The following is a 19,564-nucleotide window of genomic DNA, read 5'->3' on the forward strand; positions in this document are numbered from 1 at the left end:
GGATGTGCTCAATTTTCTGAGATTATTTTCCATGCTCCTGGTAACATGCAAATACCTCCAGAGCATGACCTGGGTTGTGTCAATCCTCCTTCCCACTTGATGGTGCCCTCAGGTGGGCTTACTCGCCATTACATGCATTACTTTAGCATTAATTTTTGGCCCAAACAGGCCTAAAAATTCTGCACAGTGCTGTACATCCATGTACTTTACATTTATTCTATGTGCAGTATATTGCTCTGCCTCTGTAATGGACACTATTGCTAACATGTAGATTTCAATGAAATAATAAAGGGACTTAATACAATTAAACTGCCGACAGATGAATTAAACAGGCAGTAAGAGAAGATGTGATGGAGGGCAGAGAAGAGTCACTTGCAGCGCCACTTTAATATCAACATCCTGCATCCTTATAGTTTGTTGAAGATGTATTGTTTCTGAGTTATTTAGAGCATAACCGCTGAGAAAAAGTCAGAAAATAACATTATGCATCACTGCTGTGTTTGTGTGTCTCTCTCGACCTGGATCGCCCAGCGTTGCTTCTCTTTCTCTCCCTCCATTGTTTGTCCAGCCAACCAAAAGTATGATATATTTAGAAAATTATCGGTTGTATTCCGGTAACTTTCTTGGTGTGACTTTATTGAGACTGTTTTATATGGGTGCTCTTTTCCATGCTCACATGTTTAGGGTTGCAGTAACAAACACACTTCAGGTTGCAACAGCCAAACCTGTAAAACAAGTTCATTGGAAGTAAGAAACAATAAAATATCCAACAACAATCTTTAAAAAATTTCCAAATTAAGACTCTGTGACTCATAGAGTGTATTTATGTGAGCCGTTGATCATCTGCATCATGAATTCATTATTCTGAGTACAGTAGTGGGACAGTGTGGTTGGTAGCCATCCTGCACTGATTTGTCACCAGCTGCAGAGTCTTTCGGTGGCCTGGTGGGCTCCACAGACATTGTTCAACAGTGATGTCACACTTCCCGTCAGAGGGTGGAGAGGGGAGGCGGTGGGAGGGTCGGCAGGCGGGAAAAACACAGATCAGCAAAACTGTGTGACAAAGAGCAAAAAGGGCTGGTACACGGCTGGGTGGCATTTAGGTTTATGGCACGACCTACATCAAAACAAACGCCCTGCTCTGGCATGACATTTATGTGAAATCCAGTCTGACAAAACAACAAAATCAAAATTTCAGGAAAGTTGAAAGAGAACGTCATCGTTTTCTGTCAAGTAGAAGGAGAAACTTCCTTTTTTCACTGTGTATTATGTATAAGTTTGGGGTGCTTTTCTTGAATGAGTCATCAGTTTTTTGTTAGATCAAATCTAAAGGAAAACAGTTTGGATCTGAGAAGAAACTCCTCCTGGCAACTGCTCTCATTTCCCTGCAAGAGCTCTGCAGACAAATTTACATGTATTTGCCTCTGAATGTATAAAGGCTGGACACTCCTTGTTAAATTCAGATCATGAAACCATCCTGAAAACACTCTGCATGGAAAACGAGCCTTGTAATTTAAGTTTAGTTATGACATCTGTCTGAGACTATAGTTCCTTCAAACAAATTTACCAACTAGGAGTGGGACAAATTATCAGTGTGACAACATACTGTCATCCTGACTCATGCAATACAATTATCAAGTTGCTGGTACTTTCCAAAGAAGACAGCAGGAAACATCAGGGGTGAAAAAGTTAAAGGGATACTTCAACATTTTGGCAAATTCGCCCACTGCCATAATTCCTATATTCTTAGTAATAGGTTCATTTCCCTTAGTTGTTGGTGCAAGCTGTTTCTAGATCTGGGGGGACCGATATACCAGCTGCACAGCTAACGCTATGGAAGCAGATGGTATTTTTTGCTTTCCCTCATCAAACTCATCAAATACACAATCCAACAACTCCAAAACGCTCTCGTGGGCAAGTTGTGACCTGTACATTCACCACGCTATGAAACAATTATGTAACATTACGAGATAGAGATATTTTAAAGTTAAATGCAAAGCCGGAACTACACTACAGACATGGCTGCTGCACTGTGTCACTCCACCCAGTGGTTTACTCCAGAAATAGTTCAGAGTATTTGCTTCATGTGTCGTAATGTTACATAATTATACGTTATTATTTCCTATTGTGGTGAATGTGCAGGTCACAACTTGCCCACGAGAGCGTTTTGGAGTTGTTGGGTTGTGTATTTGATGAGTTTGACGAGAGAAAGCAAAAAATACCGTCTGCTTCCATAGCGTTAGCTGTGCAGCTGGTATAACAGTCCTTCCAGATCTAAAAACAGCTTGCACCAACAACTACAGTTATTTGTATCGCTAATTCATAACCAAAGTTATCTAAAGACACTTAACAAAGAGGGCAGGTCTAGACGGTACTCTCTGTGTAAGTACTATTGCTCTTGGATTCAATGAAACAGTTTTAGTAATTATTGTAGATGTACACATGAAGTTATAAGATAAAGCAATGGTCACTGTAATGTTAGCATTAGCAAAAAATAAGGGTGAAGAGAAAGATATATAAAATATGATAAGTATTTTGGCTGTAATCCCTATTGTTTGCCCCCCACACCCCCACCTTCATATTACTAATGTATGTTGTTTTGTATATGTAAATAAGAACAATAAATAAAGTTTTGGGGAAAAAACGGTATTGTAGGATCCTTAAGCTCAGACCAAAGACCTGTGACGGGGCAAGTCTGTTTCAGAGCATTGCTGGCGATGGCTGCAGCTGTCTGAGCTTGAATCAAGCTGTCTGACGATGTTGCCTGCAATTCGGTCTGCCAAGCTGCAGACAGCTGGTTGCAGGATGCTGCAAGCAGATAAATGTGAAAAGGAAAGTTGGAGTCTTGCTTTGACAGGTCAGTTTTGTTAGATAAAATCATGCTGTTAATTGTGGAAATTGTTGCATGAATACAGTTTTTTTTTAAGTTTTCACACAGAACTTCAACCTCATACACCGCTTTACACATTATTATGCAAATGACATTTTTCTCTTATCTTCCTAAATATTAATGCAAATGAGAGTCAGAATATTTTTCAAGTAGGAGCATCCTCAAGCTAAAGATCTATGAGGGTGGAAGGCAGTTCACTTCAAAACAGCAGCTCTGGGAGGCTACTCTGACATCCTGCAAAGAAATTCAAGCAGAAACTCTCCAAAAACTCACATGATCAATGGATGCAAGAATAGTGAAGGTGATATCAGAGAAGGGCTCCTGTGTTAACATGTGACATTGCCTGTTAAGATGTTTTTAATTGAAATAGCTTTTGATTTCAGTAAATATGACCTCCTAATGCTGCAAATTCAATGAATGACCATTTTCAGTTCCGTACAACCTATAAAATCTTTAAAAACTCTGTTTTGCATAATAATGTGGAACAGTGCACTTTGAGGTTTTTATTTTTAAAAATTAATGGTTATCATTATGAAGTTTGCTCAAAAACATTTGAATTATGCTCTAACGGCTGATGACTGGAAAAATATTCTGTCATTTACATTAATATTTAGGAAAATAAGAGAAAAATGTCATTTGCATAATAATTTGGAAAGTGATGTAAACACTCCTGTCATCTTCGAAAGCTGTGCATGTAAAGCAGGAAGGGCAGCACTATAAAAGCCAACACATGACAACTAAAGGCTGTAGGAGCTAAATTTATCAGTGGAAAATGACTGACCCTCCCTCTTGCACTTCTGTATTTATATGTGCTGTGAAATCCTGCTGCGACGCTTTAATAGTGATGACAAATGAGTTAGTGATGTGCAGGATTCATGCAGCTGGTATCGTCAAGATGATAAAGATGCAGGGGCAAAAAGAGTTCATGTGCAATACTGTGCCTCTTGTAGAGACAAATTTGTTGTGATTAATGTTCACACCTCCTGAAACACCCACATATTTATCGCTTATCTGTTATGTCACGTTAGTCGCCATGTGATTCCCATTCCTAATGTCACAATATAGAGAAAATAAATAAATAGTGCATTATGTTGCATCACAAATCAAAACACATGCCTACAGTTCAACTTATTTATGCACCTGAAAGATCTCTGACAACAACACAATCAACATAAAAATATGGCAAAGGACACTTTAGCGGTACTCTAAAAACCTGATTCCTCATACTAAGCCTGAGTGACTGAATGATTTTAATCAGTAAGTTGCAAATCAGCTTCATATGATATAGACTCTTCCTGCTTCATGTAAAATATCTTTTATAATGTGGTTGCAAACAGTCAATCCCCACATGGGAAACTAAATAAAATTGCACAATAGTCATACAGAACAGCACCAGGCCTACATGTGGCTCTTGTGCTGTTTCACAAGGGAGAATTTTCCATCCAAAACTCCCTGAACCCAAGTGCATGACTCTAGTGAAAAAAGACTTAAACATTATTAACCTCTGTTGGCACGGGTGCATTTCTTTTCTACACGACTGTACAATACAAGAAAACATGATGCGGAGAAGGGCACAGCTTTGTAGGACTAAAAACAGAAGGCATGTTTTGTGGCAGAACACTTGAATGATTGGTGCAAAAGGCTCAAAAATGTGTTGCTGTGCTTCTTTTTCTTTTATACCTCATAAATCATTAAAACAGTGCACTCCAGAAATCCTCTCTGAAGAATTTCATGGTGTTTGTCCAAAAGTTACAAAAATCAGTGAAAATTTAGAGAGGGAGTAAAGTCAAGCACCTTCATTGTGCAGCACAAAGTCTGAGACAAATATCCCAACATTGAAAGCCAATCTGTTTTCATTTTCTGGTGTCAATTAAGGATGGTAAGCTAGTAAAACTGCTGACTGAGTGGGAAGGCTTTTGAGGACATTGACAGTGAGAAAGATCAGCTATAAGCTGTTTATAAGACATGCTACAGGGGTAATTTAAGAGGGACGCCTAAAAATTCTATTAAATCAGAGTCCTGCAGAACACTGGTGCGCCTTGTGGCGTGTCTTTGCATGCTGTGGGAATTTGTACAACCCCAATTCCCGAAAAGTTGGAGCACTGTGTAAATGTAAATAAAAACAGAATGCAATGATTTGTAAATCTCATAACCCTTACTTTATTCACAGTAGAACAAACAACATATCAGATGTTCAAACTGAGAAATTTGAACATTTCATGGAAAATTCTAGCTTATTTTGAATTTGGCGGTGGCAGCACATCTCAAAAAAGTAGGGGCATGCTTACCATCGAGTAGCATCCCCTCTTCTATTAACAACAGTCTGTAAACGTCTGGGAGGTGAGTGGACCAGCTGCACAGGAATCATGCAGCTTGCATCGTCAAGATGATAAAGATGCAGGAGCAAAAAAAAACATTCATGTGCAATACTGTGCCTCTTGTAGAGACAAATTTATTGTGATTAATGTTCACCACTCCTGACATACCCATACATGTACTGCTTATCTGTCATGTCATAATGTTAGTCGGCATGTGAGCCTGCTGCCACCGTAGCCTGGCCGCAGATAAGCAGAAGAAAATGAAGGGATGGATGGAATTATAAATGTAATCTGCAATAAACCAGTTATTATTTTTAGCAAAGGTATCGACCTTTATTTTCAAAAATCATGCTTCTCCGGCATCCATGCTCTAGCTACAGCAAGACGTCTAGCTCATGATCATGTAACAGGAACCAAAGAGACTTCCAAATCCCTGGACAAGAATCCCAGAGACAGAGAAAGAAAGTGATCCCAAAGCTACAGCAATCAGGTTCTCCAAAGATATATGGAGTCAGCTGGCGGGAAAAAGTAGCCAGCTAGCGATCACTTATGAGCTCTGGTGTCTCCCATGTTTACTCATGCACTGAGGGGTTTGGACTGGCACAGACAGACAGGCATCTTACTCATGCACATGATGATTTGAGCTGAAGTGAGTGCTTCTAAAATGTTCAGGAAGAGCGAGTCACAATTTCTTAGTCAAAGGGGGAAAAATAGCCAACTGTGATTAAGTGAGTAGTCGCCTGTTTGGCTAGCAGCTGATACTTGGAGAGAGCCCTGCAGCAATCAGTAACTTCATCCAAAGGATTAATGCAGTAATTATGATGACTGATGAAAGTTTGTGTCATTTTTTTGATTGGTTGTTTTTGTTTTTATTTGGTTGTTAAAACCCTCCCTGATTGTCTGTTTGTTTCACCTTTTTATCACTACTGTTGTCATGTTTCAGTGATCAGTAGAGCTGACAGAGGCATAAAAGTTGCAATAATCCATAGTGCTTGTTATAAAGCCAAAAAATACAGTAAAAAGGGTGGTTCCAGTTCCTCTTTGGAGGCCCTGCAGACAGGAGAACATGTCCCACGCTGGGGGTTTCACATCCAGACTGTAAAATATCACAAATGTTAGGGGAAACCTAGCAAGCTGCTCACATTAAATTCTTCTCACTGAGAAACCCCTGAACCATGTCCAAGAGGTGACCGAACCACGGCTGGAGCCAGCACTGATGTTGCCCGGCAACTGAACCTTTTTTTTGTAGTACAAGCCTCAGTTCTAACCTTCAATGAGCCTGTAGTTAAGATAGTAAAAGGATATCCTAATAGCACATTAGGGGCAGTGTTAACCTGAAGATTGTACATGGTAAAAGCTGGCATTACAGACAGGATTAACTTTGTGGATTTAGAACCAGCATGACCAGATCAGATGGCAGAAGTCACATTTAAACACTACTAATTTGCAAGTGAAACAAGTATAATGAAATTCATCACATGGCACAAACACACAAGTGCAACAAGATAAATATGGGATACACAATTAACTATTTAATCGACATTTTAAGTGACATTTGGTATATTATCATGACTACATGATCAGATCTAATAATAAATGCCATAGGATGTTAGCAATATCAAGTTTCCTCTTATGTGGCACAAATTTGTGAAAGAACAGTGAACAGACTTAAGCTTGTATGACACTTTTCTAGTCATCTGACCACTCAAAACCCTTTTACACTGCAGGTGACACCTACCCAGTCACACAAATTACTTCACATTCAAACAGTGATGGTAAGCTTTTATGTAAAGTGGCCTTGAGTATTAGCAAATCACATTCATGCACATTTGCATGCCACTGACGCAGCAGTGGGAGCAATTTGTGGTCAAGTATCTTGCCCAAGGTCTTTACATGTTACTGCAAGAGCTTGAGATCGAACCCCTGACCCTCTGAGTGAGAGCTGACCAAATCCCAAGTGAGCTACAGCTCCCCACTTGTTTTGTTTGTTCTACATTTTTTTCCTTATGAAATGTGGATCACAGGCATTTCAATTATTCTTTTTGCTTCCTTTGGTGAGATTGGAGAGGATGAATAACATACAGACAACACTATGGTTGTCATTGTGCCAGAATTTAAACGTTCAAATGATTCCAGTATAAGCAGAACTACTACCTGTGGTAATATGTCTCTGTGAGGTATACAGTTGCCTTACAAGAAATCTCTCAAAGCGTCCATATCCACAAGCAAGGGATGGACATGAGGCCCAATGACCTTGACCTTTGACCTCAAAAATCTAACCAGATCATCCTTGTGTCAGAGTGGACATATATGCAAAGTTTGTAAAACATTACTCTCTGCATTTTTGCGATATGAACATGAGAACAGCCTGGAAACACATGTGAACAGACAACCCAAAAACATTATGCATCTGGCCATGGTTGTTGACCATTATGGATATTTGTTAAGTAGAACAGCAACAAAATAAAAGTCCCAAGCTCAAAGGAGCCGGTACACTGCCTAAACTTCGCCAAATGGAAATAATACATCATGTGTATAATGCTGCTCTCACTGATAATGAAAAATCAAAATTGATCCACAATCCAAATTGCTTTGCTACAGCCTGTCATGTCCTCTAGAACAGTGGTTCTCAATCAGTGGGTTGGAAACCAAAAGCTGGGCCCGGAGCCCTTTTCAGTGGGTCACGAAAATGTCCCTAGAAATAAAATTTTGTCAAAAATGTCAATAAAACTCTTTCAAAACAAGCTTTTTTGCCTCTCATCTTTGATCTGTGACATGTTTTTTGTATTTAAGGGACATTTTTCATTAGATTAACCTGATTGGTCAAAAAAGATCAGAAAACTGCATCGCAATTTTTCACTGGGAAGTTTATGGTGGGTCCTGAGGCTCAACCACTGCTCAAGAATACTGAATTGTCATTTTTCAAGTATATTTGTTTAAAGATTTCACCACGAGATGTGCCTGTTTGTCTGTTTATCAGTGAGATGTTTTCCTGGATAGCTTTTCAACTTGGACTGATGTCAGCTGGTCCCTCCTTCTTCAAAGATGCCTCTCCTTTTGCCTTATAAAGCTGCAGATCTGAGAGCTGCATCAAGCACTTTCTATCTCTGTTTGCTATGGTAGCCCCCAACATGGCCGCCGCAACCCAAAATGCATGTCAGTTCCCAAGCCCTATAGTACAAGTTTAGAGAACAACTTAATAAAACAGACACATTTAAGTATGTGGCCTTTATCTGGGTCATCAAGAAACACATTCTATTGACATGGACATGCATATGTCAGTGTTAATTTTAAAATGTTCGTCAACAGCCATCTTTTCCATGACAAAAACTAGACTAAAAGTAACAAAAATAGATCAGGGATGACTAAAACTGAAAAAAAAACTAAATTAAGTTTTCATCAAGATGACTAAAACTAGACTAAAATGTAATAAAGTTTTTGTGTGACATTCAAAATCCATGATATTTCTCCACTGTGGTAAATCTGTCAAAAACAATGCAGCTGTATCTATTCTGTCTCTCAACTGTAGAGAGCAGGGACTCCAGGTTTGGCATGGTGCATAGAACACACAACCACGACTTGGTACCAGACTTAGGCAAGAAAATAAAGGCTTGGACTAAAAGTAAAGACTAAAATATGAGGACTTTTTATGGACTAAGACTAGACTAAAATGTTTTTGAGTTTTCCTCAACTAAAACTAGACTAAAAGTAAAAAGGATAGAAATGACTAAAATGTGACTAAAACTAAAATGCATTTTATTTAAAGCCTAAAACTAAGACTAAAATTAAAAATAGCTGGCATATGTGCTACAACAAAGTAAATACGGCAGCCATTTATCATTTTCCTGACTATTTTGGTCCACAACAGCACGAGGCCCGTGGAAAAAATAGGCAAGGCCTCGACTCTCTAAATTCTCCGCGCCTGAGCCGCACGTTTTAAGCATGTGAGACATGGCGCACATGCACATGATCTAAATGCCTTGACTTGTTAACATGCAAACCAAATGAAAATGAAGCCGTGTCATGGCCAAGACGTGGGTCCCACACGTCCAGTCTGAAATGGGCTTTACCTTTGTCTCTTCTCTCCCCTGTTCCTACTGCAATCAGCCTTTGTGACTCAGTATACCTGATCTTCATGATTTCAGAGGACATAAAGACTCATCCCAGCTGCCACATGCACATTTTGTTTTTCCTTGATTTTGTTGAAATAAAAATATCATTTGCAGAGAGCTGCGTGTCCTCCCTGAATTTGTTATGACCCTTGAGCCACGCTGTGACAATTTGCTCTCATTGCATCACAATCAATCTATCTGTGTGCTTCTGTTTTCATGCTTTATTACTGGGTTGTCATCATTGTGTGAACTTGTATGGCTGTTGTTTGACATATTTTCTTCAAAGAAAGTGACACAGGCTCCATATTATCGAAATTACTGCAGAATAAGTTGTGTATCACATGGCAGTTACAACCTGAGCTGTAGAATGAAGATCTGTGAAGCACATTTTCCTTGCAGATTTTCTCTTTAAGCTCTTCTCTGGTGTGTGTCATGCTTTCCACTTCCACAGTCTGCTGGTTTTTAAACTTTATCCCGTTTCCATGAGAATTTTTATAGTAACATAACAGAAAATGAAAGCTGCATAAAAGACGTCTGTTCTTGTAAAAGGCAGCAGAGCAGAAGAACGGCTCGGTCCTCACTGCAGGCTGAAGGTCAGAAAATCAAATGACTTTGTTTGACTTTCCGAGGCAGTCATGTGTGCCTTTGTTTTGGCGCTTCCTCAGAGGAAAGTCCTGATTGCTCAGAGTAAAAATACACAAGTGACTTATGAAGGGTGGAATCTGAAACGCTGAAAGTTAGGCATTAACTGACTGTAAAGACAACTCACCTCAAACACGGATGTTTAAGAATTGTACCAACAAAATCCAGTCTGCCAAAAGCAGATTAAGAAACGCACCGATCCATTTTCTCCTACAGGCCGTGGTTTCTGTGATCAATAAAGGAGCCAGTGCATATCTGTCCTGATACACACAGGTTAATGTGACATTTTAACGTGCCGTCTGCAGGCAGTTGTGATTTTAGATAACATCATGTGACTGTGGAGTTAGAGAAACAGAGGGAGAGATCAAGAGGCTTCTAAAAAGAAAATCTGTGAATATTTAACCCATTTAGACCTGATTAAACATTTGTTTTCCTTTATGTTCAAGACCTGATGCAATGCCAGCGCATTTTGGATGGTCTTTTTGTTTTTAAGACATGTGACCAATGAACTGCGATGCAATTCACTAAAATGCACGCTCGAAAGCGGATGGAATCAGAAATTGGTCCTGGCCTCTTTAGGCTGCATGCTGAGAAGCTACTGGATGACTTTGTTTACACAAAAATAAGTAGTGACAAAGATGATAATAACAACAGTATTTAAGATGACAAGGCAAGAATGGTGGCAATCCAGACCTGCTAGCCAAGGCTCAGTGGATGACAGACGCATCTGAAGGGGCAATAGGGAAGATTTTGATTTGACTGGTTGATGATATCAAAAACGTACTTTACGGCAAAGGCAGTTATTAACAGTTAAAGCCAAAAGACTACGCTTCCAGATATTTTTATTCCATGTCTCTATCAGCAACCAAGGTTGAGAAATATTTTTGTGAAGAATGAAACTCTGTGCAATTAAAAAAAAAGTTTATAGGGGTTTGATTTAGGTTTGATTTAGTGCTTAGGTTTTAGAGCATGATTTAAAGTAGGGCTGGGCAATTAATCGCAAATTAGATTAAATCGCAATATGGCCTGCTGCGATTTTCAAATTGCAGAGGGTGCAATATTTCTTTAACCTGAAATCTGTGTCAAAATACCAGTTTAAAACTTTTTTTTTTTTGCAGCAGAGACGTTTTGCATTGCATATCATGCAATCATTCCAGGCATATTTTTAGAATAGTGTACAAAAAAATCCTATTTTCTTCATTTTTGTATGTTTTTCTCATTAAATATTAGAATTATATTAAAACTATCATTCCATTAACGCAACAGTTCATAATCAATTTGCAAAATGAGTCAAAATCATCACAGTTAGGTATTTTTTTTCCAAAATTGTCCAGCCCTGGTTTAATCTAATATTATGTTGGTTATAGTATATATAGAATTAGAATTATATATAGAATTAATTATTGCTTGTTTTTGTTGGAAAATGCATGACATTAAGAACTTAAGATATAATCGCATTTTAAATCGTAATCACAATATTGGGTAAAAAAATCATAATTAGATTATTTTCCCAAATCATTCAGCCCTAATTTAAAGTGCAATCATAAAGCATTTCAGACCCCTTCCACTTTTAGCAAATATGTTACATTGCAGCCTGATGCTTAAGTTAAATAAATCCATTCTGTTCTTAATAATCTACACACAGTATCCCATCATGTCTAAGTGAAAAAAAGAATTTAGTTGAAATTAAGCTCAGGTTCCTTCCATTTCTCTTGATCATTGCTGAGATGTTTCTACACCTTGACTGGAGTCCACCTGTGCTAAATCAAATTTATTGGACATGATCTGGAAAGGCACACGCCTCCCTATATGAGGCCTCACAGCTGACAAAGCATATCAGAGCAAAAACCATGCCACGAGGTCAGAGAAACGGCCCGCAGAGCTCAGAGACAGGATGGTTGCAGGGCACGGATTTGGCTACAAAAAAATTCTGCTGCACTGGGGAGAGGTTTCAAGCCACTCTGCCATCAAGCCCAGGGGTCTCACTTATAAAACAGTGCCTAGAATCCAGACGAAAAGAATACGTGCATCAAAACCTCAGATTTATTCAGGTCCCCAGATTATTCAGATTTATAAAACTGTGTCCACGCGCATCATGCAATTCTTTTTTAAAATCCCAAACCACATGGAAATACAGTATGTAGATCTGCCTCCTGTTACGCCCTTTACACACCTAAATTTCACCTGAAACGGTCAATGCAAAGCTCCTTATGAATAAAAACGCATGTGAATAAGCCAGTAGATCTAACATTTTTTGTCAATGTTTCTTGCTTCTTGTGTTTGGATTTCTGCATTAAATGATGACAATAAAGTTTGTCCACATATGATCAGGGCAAATGAAGGGAAGCCTTTGATGATAAAACATATGGCAGGTTTTTAAAGATAAGATTTTCATATTAGGAAGTAAAATACTGCTCACTAGAAATGAAACAGTCTGCTGATGATGATGTATTGCAGAATAAAGTTTGAATTTAGTTAAACCAATTGTTTTCCATGTATAAATATTAACTAGCCTAAATGCACCACATCACTATGGGTGCCGCCAAACTCCCTCTGCCTCCAAAACATTTGTACACATGGGTCAGAGTCGGCTTACAGGTGCACAAATTGCACTGTCAGATCTTTAGAGATCACATACTTGGCGCGGAAAGAAGTGCACGCCAACCTCAGGCCCTGTTTAGTGCATACACAACGTTTATAAATAAGACTCCAGATCAGTGGAGGGCTGCAGTGATGGCTGTCCGCCTGGAACTTTGTCCCATTTCCACACAGGATCTCTGGAGCTCAGTCAGAGTGACCATCAGGCTCTATTAAAATGGCTTAACAATGACTAAGACGTCCCATGAATGACTGACAAAGAAAAATACACAAAATAACTAAATATCAATAACATCAGAAGGATAGAAATACTTTCGCAAAAACAGCATATTAGAGCTTTGGCTTCAAATTTATTTCAAAATACTCTGTCATGCAAAACTCACATTACAAGTAACTATGCTATTAACAAATCTCATATGTGAGAAATTATTTGATGTCAAATGAAATTCACTGACTGAACTCTATATGTCACTTCGTTTTTGGAGCGGAGTCCCCCTTAAAGTCCGATCCTATGATCCCTTCTAACTCAGACTCAGTCATCTAGGACCAAACATATGAAAGAGCCTGAGTGCCTCTGCATCCTGTCCAGGAGGTTTGGACAGAAAAAGGCTCAGGGGCCTCTTGAGTCAAGTACAGTGGCCTTTAAGGGCCACATATGAATCATTAAGGGAAATGCCCCTTGCTGGCTGGGAAAAGCAGGCTGTGCATTACTCTCATCTATTTGGCTTTTTTTGCATATAACTTTTCAAACAAACTTCATTGATAAATCGGTACATTCTAACTAGCCCCTAATTAACCATAAATACACTGAAGATACACGCAAAGTTAAGGACTCTAACAAATGAGAAAAGCTTTTTACATAATTCGGTATTCATTTAAAGCCACAAAACCCATAACCCGGTTAAAATTCAGCTTAAAACTGGAACAACTTGATGCTTCATGAGGCCCTTGTCTGCCACTACAATGCGTCAAAACTAGTGCAGCCTGACATCAAAAACTACTATCTTTACAAATATTTGGCTATTTTTCCCATACATTTCACCGCCGAATTGACCAGAACACTTTTCCACATGGAAGAATACTTCGAAACACCTTCTGCTATCAATATTTTTTTCTATAAATTAAGATAACCTTAAATTGTCTGATTTTGCAATGGAATCTGGCGCTAAACAGTTTGTTGTTTCCACATGTTTAAACGAGTACAAAACTCCCTCTACAGTAAATAAACTACGACTTATCATGCACAAACAAAATAAATTCGCATAGCAAAGACGACATTATTATGCAAAATAGTTTTTTTCTCTTACCTGTCAGTGAGTGTTGACTGTGTGCCACTCATTGGGCTTCCCTAAGAGTTTCCGACGACTTCACCCAAATAGCATTTTAACCATCACATCTGACTGCTTATTTCATTAAAAGGGCCCTTTGATTCTCACTCCTCGGTGTGTGTCCACGTCCAGAAACCTCGACGAGCGATGATAATCCAGTGCACAGAGCCTAAAACTCCGTTTTTCCTCTGGGAGTGTCTGCTGGAGAATCACAAACTCCACTTTTATTCATTCCAAGCGACGCTGATCAGATTTAGAACCCACAGCTGCATCCAAAATCAGATGTGCTGCTTGTATCCGCTACGGGGAAAAGTTCTGCAACACAACTTGTTGTATGAGGTTTTCCCAACTTCCTCTGGTTACCTTTGGGTCTAAAGTGACAGAATCTCTATTTTTCCTTGGGAAATACTTCCATGATGACACTTGAGTCTATTCCTGGCTATCCGGGGAAGGATTGCGTCAAACTTTGGCTGATCTGTCCGTTTTTATTTCCGTCCTTTACGGTCCACTTTGTCCCTTCTGGGTTGTTTTGGAAGCGTTGCCGTTTTGCAGCATCCTCTTCCAGGTCTGCTCACTTTAATCCGACCTCATTTGTAGTTTAGTCTTGGGTTTTTGCCTCACAGTGTGATGCAAATGGTACAAAAAGGAAATGCTTCGCCCCCCTCCCCACCTCCTTCTCTCTCCCCAAAAGAGCAAAAAGAGGAGAAAAACCCACCTTCCATCCCGGTGCATTCAGGGGCAGCTCGTAAAATTCTAAACTTAGCCTACTCATTTACTGAGAGGCTCGTGTGTTAAATGGCCGAGGTGATAACTGTTTTGCATTTTTATTGCTTTTTAAAAACGTTGTTAATAGCAGTGGTTCTCAACTGGTGGGCCGGAACCCAAAGGTGGGTCGCAGAGCTGTGTCTAGAAAAAAATAGTGGATAAAGGTCTATGAAGTACTGCAGTTTTTAGTGGACATGCATCTATATATTTAATTTCAACCTTTTCATCATGACAATGACCAGTTGTATTTTTCCTCAATATTCAACTCATTTATCTCATTTCCTTGCAATGACAACGCTTCCTTTTTCATTTTCAGGGTATTTTTTTAAGATCTCTGGGAACTGGACTTCACGTGTACACCTGGGGAACTGGGCTTTAAATATGGCCGGTTTCTAACCAGCTTTCGGATCTTGCTACAAACAAATTCGAAAACAAGTTTATATTGGGATCAAATGCCTTAGCCAACAGCTTTCTTGTCTTTTCCTTTTTGGCATCCCAACTTTTGTGCATGTTCTGGCATGGCTAACACTCTGACTCTACCAGACAGTTGCATGCAATTGGCAATTGTTTAAATTTGGGATGGTCCATGTTGTGCAAAGCTCCATGGACCCCCTCCTTCTGCTGGGCCCCAGAAAGCTTCCCCCTATTTCCCCCCTTATGGGCGGCCAAGCCATTACAGTTATGTATACTTGTATCTATACATTATTGTTGCAAAAAGAATGGTCGATATTTTCAACAGAGGCCCACAGAGGAAATGTATGAATGCAACTTATTTTATGCTGTTATTTTATTAGTTATATTCATTTTTATTTAACCTTTATTAAACAGGAAAATGTTGTTGAGATTAGAAGTCTCTTGAAAGAGTGTCCTCACCAAGATAGGCAGAAACACAATTTTAAGATGCTTGCTCATACTTATCATTACTTATTACATAAATCCTGCTCTTACTGTACTGGTATTTTATAAGTTTACACTGGGAATGGTGCTTTGTGTAACATGAGCACCCCCTGCTGGAGTCCCTGAAATCTTCAGCTTTGCAACATGTGTGCCTTTGTCAGTCTTCATTCTGCTGTCACTGTGCATTTTTGGAGTTTGATACTTCAAGAGTGGCTTGAGGCCACATATGCCTTTTTCTGTTTTTAAAATCAACAGCATGCATTTTGTAACTCTGAATGATACAATTCTCTGGTAGTTTACATTTATTTTGAAACTAACTCTTTACTTTGGCTACTTTTGTATGGATGATTTTACTAACAGACTCTTTAATGCATTATTTTGATTTTTACTTGGGTTACAAATCTAAACCCTTGCTCCTATACAGGTAAAAAATATATATATATTTCAACATGCTAGATAGAAATCAGCAATAGCTCACCTTTGGTTATTTAAACATACACCAGCTTGCATATATGACACAGACCTCTATATGATGTTGAAGTAACTGGTGACACTCCATGGAACAAACTACCACATCACTCTATTCCCAGTTAATTTATCAGTGTCTCTGGATATCTTAACATTACAGAGTTTGGGGAGTAACAAAGTAATAAATATTAGAAAAGAAAGTCTAAGTGATGCCTGACCAAAACAGAAAGGTTATAACTTATTAATTTTACTTTGGTACTTTGGTCGCTTGGCTGACCTGGGAACGTCTCGGGATCCCCTGGGAAGAGCTGGATGAAGTGGCCGGAGAGAGGGAAGTCTGGGCTTCCCTGCTTAGGCTGCTGCCCCCGCGACATGATCTCGGATAAGCGGAAGAAGATGGATGGATGGATGGATTTTACTTTGTGGCACTGCAAATGTTTTTCTATTAATGATATAATCTCTGAAAACTAGGCTTTTACATTAAATAAACTCTGTGTGTGAAATAAAATTAAGGACATGAGTTTTTGAATATCATGTTTTAGTTCTATGATGGTTTTGAAGGCCTCTGGACGGTTTTCAGCTGTCCAACTGGGCCGTCGCACACTGAAGACTGGAAAACGCTGGTTTAGTGATTTTCTGTGTGCATTCGTTGCATTGATCAATAACCTGCCTGTAGGTGGCAGCAGTGTGCTTGCTCCGAAGATGTCGTATCGGGTAACCACACAAATCCCACGAAGAAGAATCTCATCCATCCACAGGCCAGCCGCGGCTAGTTAGCAGTAAATATAAACACTGAAACATCTCTGGGGTGTTCGGACTGTTTCAGCAGTTTATCCTCAGCTTTTTGCAGACTCTCTTGGAGAACATTTACAAGATGTTGTAGTTCAGATAAATGTCGTACTGCTTCGCCATGATTGTGTCGATTTTGGGGAATCAGAGGCCTTGAAGTTGCCCTGCTAACCGATGGTAAGACATTGATTATGCTCATAGAAACGGCTAGCTGAGCTAGGCTAACATCCTCTGCAAAGACCTTTACTGCGATGTTAACCAAAATATAAGTGTTTGCTTCGATTTTAAGGCTTGTGCTGGACATTTTCGGCTCACATTCTAACGTTTTTTTCTGTTTTGTCTTGCATGGATCATGGGGAGCTCTGTAAAGCCGACTAACAGCTCAGACCCCGAGCACCGTTGTAATGACAGAATTAGACCCATGAAACAAAAAGCGTATCTGTTATTGCCCTGTAATCTTGTGACCATTGGCAGATACGCACAGATGTATTGTTGCAAGGGGTTTCAGCGTCTTTCTTGAGGTAATGAGTAAACACGAGCATTTTTATTGAATAAAGAGTCCACTTTTGTCCATAGATGGCCTTGTACGCCCACCATATTTGGCAGAGAAAAGGCCCAGTGGTGGGCGGTGCTGGTCAGTGTTAACACTTTGAAAGTTAGCACTATAACATACGTGCTAGGGGATATTATTATATCCTGTATACATAGATTGAGTTTGGCATCATTTATCCTTCTGATAGCATTCTATTTGGTCACTCGATTCCTGTATGTCTTGCTCAAATTCAGAGTGAATTGACTATACTGAAGTGAATAGTTTTGTCTGACTAGTCAAATTCCAAAATACCTTGTCCTATGTCCTTTAAATGTGCTTTGTTTACATCTGGTCTGAGCTTTTATGTAATACTTCATCTTAAATAGCACTAAAAACATAAATTTTACAGCTAAAGCATAATTAGATCATGCATTCCAGCTGTCTATATAGGGATGCATGCATATATTAGTGCTGGGCAGCTGTATAAGTCTCAATTTCAGTTATAATTTTAGCTCCCTGCAACCATGAAATATAAGATAATCAAGATTTAATGATTAATTTGCCTCGTGTTGTGTTGCACTCATTTTATCACAAGTGGTAAATGGAGCACACCCCCGTTTCTTTACCACACAGCCAGCGTGTGCTCTGCCCCTCTCACAAAACTGCTGTCACTGTGATTTAAACGAGGAGCAAATGGAGCTATGGCACATTCTGTGGTTAATTTGAAAAGTAAGAGCGCAAAAGGACATGACAGAAAGACAGCTGCTGGATAACACAAAGGATGAAATGACATTAGACAATGTGAATTAAAATGGTTGTGGTTGCCTCTCAGGACAACATGACAGATGTGTTAAGTCATCTGAAATACATGCACAAAAAGAATTAAAAGGTGTCATCTCAATAGCAATTGAAATAATTCAAATTTTTTGTCATAATCATGCAGCCCTTGCATAAACTTAATGAAAGTTTTTATTTCTTTAATTCAGGTTAGTTAATGTGCCTTTAAATAACTTTGATATTCTATCCCTAAATTAAGTCTTGGAAATTGCACTGTTAAAATGAAGTGTGAGAATTTTTCTCTGCTCTTTTTACAGACCATGATTCAGCTGGAGAAACCAGTGCTGCCTGGTACCATGCCGGTGGTATGGCCCACCATCCTCGACCTGGGCAGGGATGAGTGCAAAAGAATTCTCCGGAAATTGGGTAAGCTAATGCAAATACAGGATCACTGTATGGTATGCATATCACATATCATTCTCTGTTGTCTCACTGATGACAAAAAGCTGTCATGGTGACTATCATGGATTTAATGCTTATCTTGTGTAATAAGTGTGAAAACAAAAGCATGTGGGTTCGTTGTCTTGCTGGATAATTTGTCTAATGCTGGCTTTTCTGATGTGTGTTATGTGTGTCTGTTTTCCAGAGCTGGAGGCGTATGCTGGGGTTATCAGCGCCCTGCGTGCACAGGGAGACCTCACAAAGGACAAGAAGGATCTGCTGGGAGAGCTCACTAAAATCCTTGGGTAAATGTTCCCTGAATTTCTTTTTCAAAATTCAATCAGTTTGAGAAACACATGCTTTAATAATTCCTTCTTGAAAATGTGTTGAAAAAATTTTGTCCACCTCTCTTGTCAGTATTTCAACTGAGCGTCATCGTGCAGAAGTCCGCAGAGCCGTCAACGATGAACGCCTAACCACGATTGCATATCAGTAAGTTTAGAACTTTCCTTGGCTTACATATACTGTGTATACATTAATAATAAGAATAAGAAAAAGAGAAAAGAAGAAAAAAGAAAACCATAGAAGTTGCAGTGTAATCTTATTATTTAAATCTTGATGAAAAAATAGAGTTGAAAAAAACAGGAGGAGAGAGTAATGGAGAGGCATTAGGGAAAGCTTGATAGTTTATCTCCTTTTCAAACTGTGTAGGCCTGGTCATAAATGTAAGACATTGCAGTGTAACCTTATCGTAATGGTTTCTCTCTTTTGCAGCATGTCAGGTCCTAACAGCTCATCTGAGTGGTCCATTGAAGGACGCCGCCTGGTTCCCTTGATGCCAAGGCTGGTCCCTCAGACAGTTTTTACTGTGACTGCTAATGCTGTAGCCAGTGCCACAGCCAATCAGAATGCTTCTCTTCCTCTGCCTGCTGAGACTGGAAACAAAGAAGGTGGGTTAGCATTGCTTCATTGTCAAGTCAAAATGCTTTCAAACAGATGTTTACTGA

General features: G+C 39.2%; 2 protein-coding genes across 5 annotated transcripts in view; one reads left to right on the forward strand and one right to left on the reverse strand.

Annotated features, from left to right (window-relative positions):
* arhgef12b (Rho guanine nucleotide exchange factor (GEF) 12b) overlaps positions 1 to 14,532 on the reverse strand; it is a 65,817-nt gene extending 51,285 nt beyond the window's left edge. The window contains exon 1 of the mRNA XM_041801134.1: positions 13,868 to 14,532. Within this exon, the coding sequence (XP_041657068.1) occupies positions 13,868 to 13,899 (32 nt within the window). The 5' untranslated portion in view covers positions 13,900 to 14,532. The remainder of the gene's footprint in view (positions 1 to 13,867) is intronic.
* Positions 14,533 to 16,769: 2,237 nt separating this feature from the next.
* emsy (EMSY transcriptional repressor, BRCA2 interacting) overlaps positions 16,770 to 19,564 on the forward strand; it is a 30,144-nt gene continuing 27,349 nt past the window's right edge. For 3 of the 4 annotated variants that reach the window (XM_041801559.1, XM_041801562.1, XM_041801560.1), the window contains exons 1-5: positions 16,770 to 16,984; positions 18,434 to 18,542; positions 18,763 to 18,862; positions 18,975 to 19,049; positions 19,332 to 19,507. In XM_041801559.1, the coding sequence (XP_041657493.1) occupies positions 16,982 to 16,984; positions 18,434 to 18,542; positions 18,763 to 18,862; positions 18,975 to 19,049; positions 19,332 to 19,507 (463 nt within the window). In that variant the 5' untranslated portion in view covers positions 16,770 to 16,981. Of the gene's footprint in view, positions 16,985 to 17,243; positions 17,329 to 18,433; positions 18,543 to 18,762; positions 18,863 to 18,974; positions 19,050 to 19,331; positions 19,508 to 19,564 lie in introns of those variants that run through there. The other variant, XM_041801561.1, reaches the window with a different exon arrangement.

The sequence above is a fragment of the Cheilinus undulatus genome, linkage group 12 (assembly GCF_018320785.1).
Source record: "Cheilinus undulatus linkage group 12, ASM1832078v1, whole genome shotgun sequence".
Taxonomy (NCBI): Eukaryota; Metazoa; Chordata; class Actinopteri; order Labriformes; family Labridae; genus Cheilinus; species Cheilinus undulatus.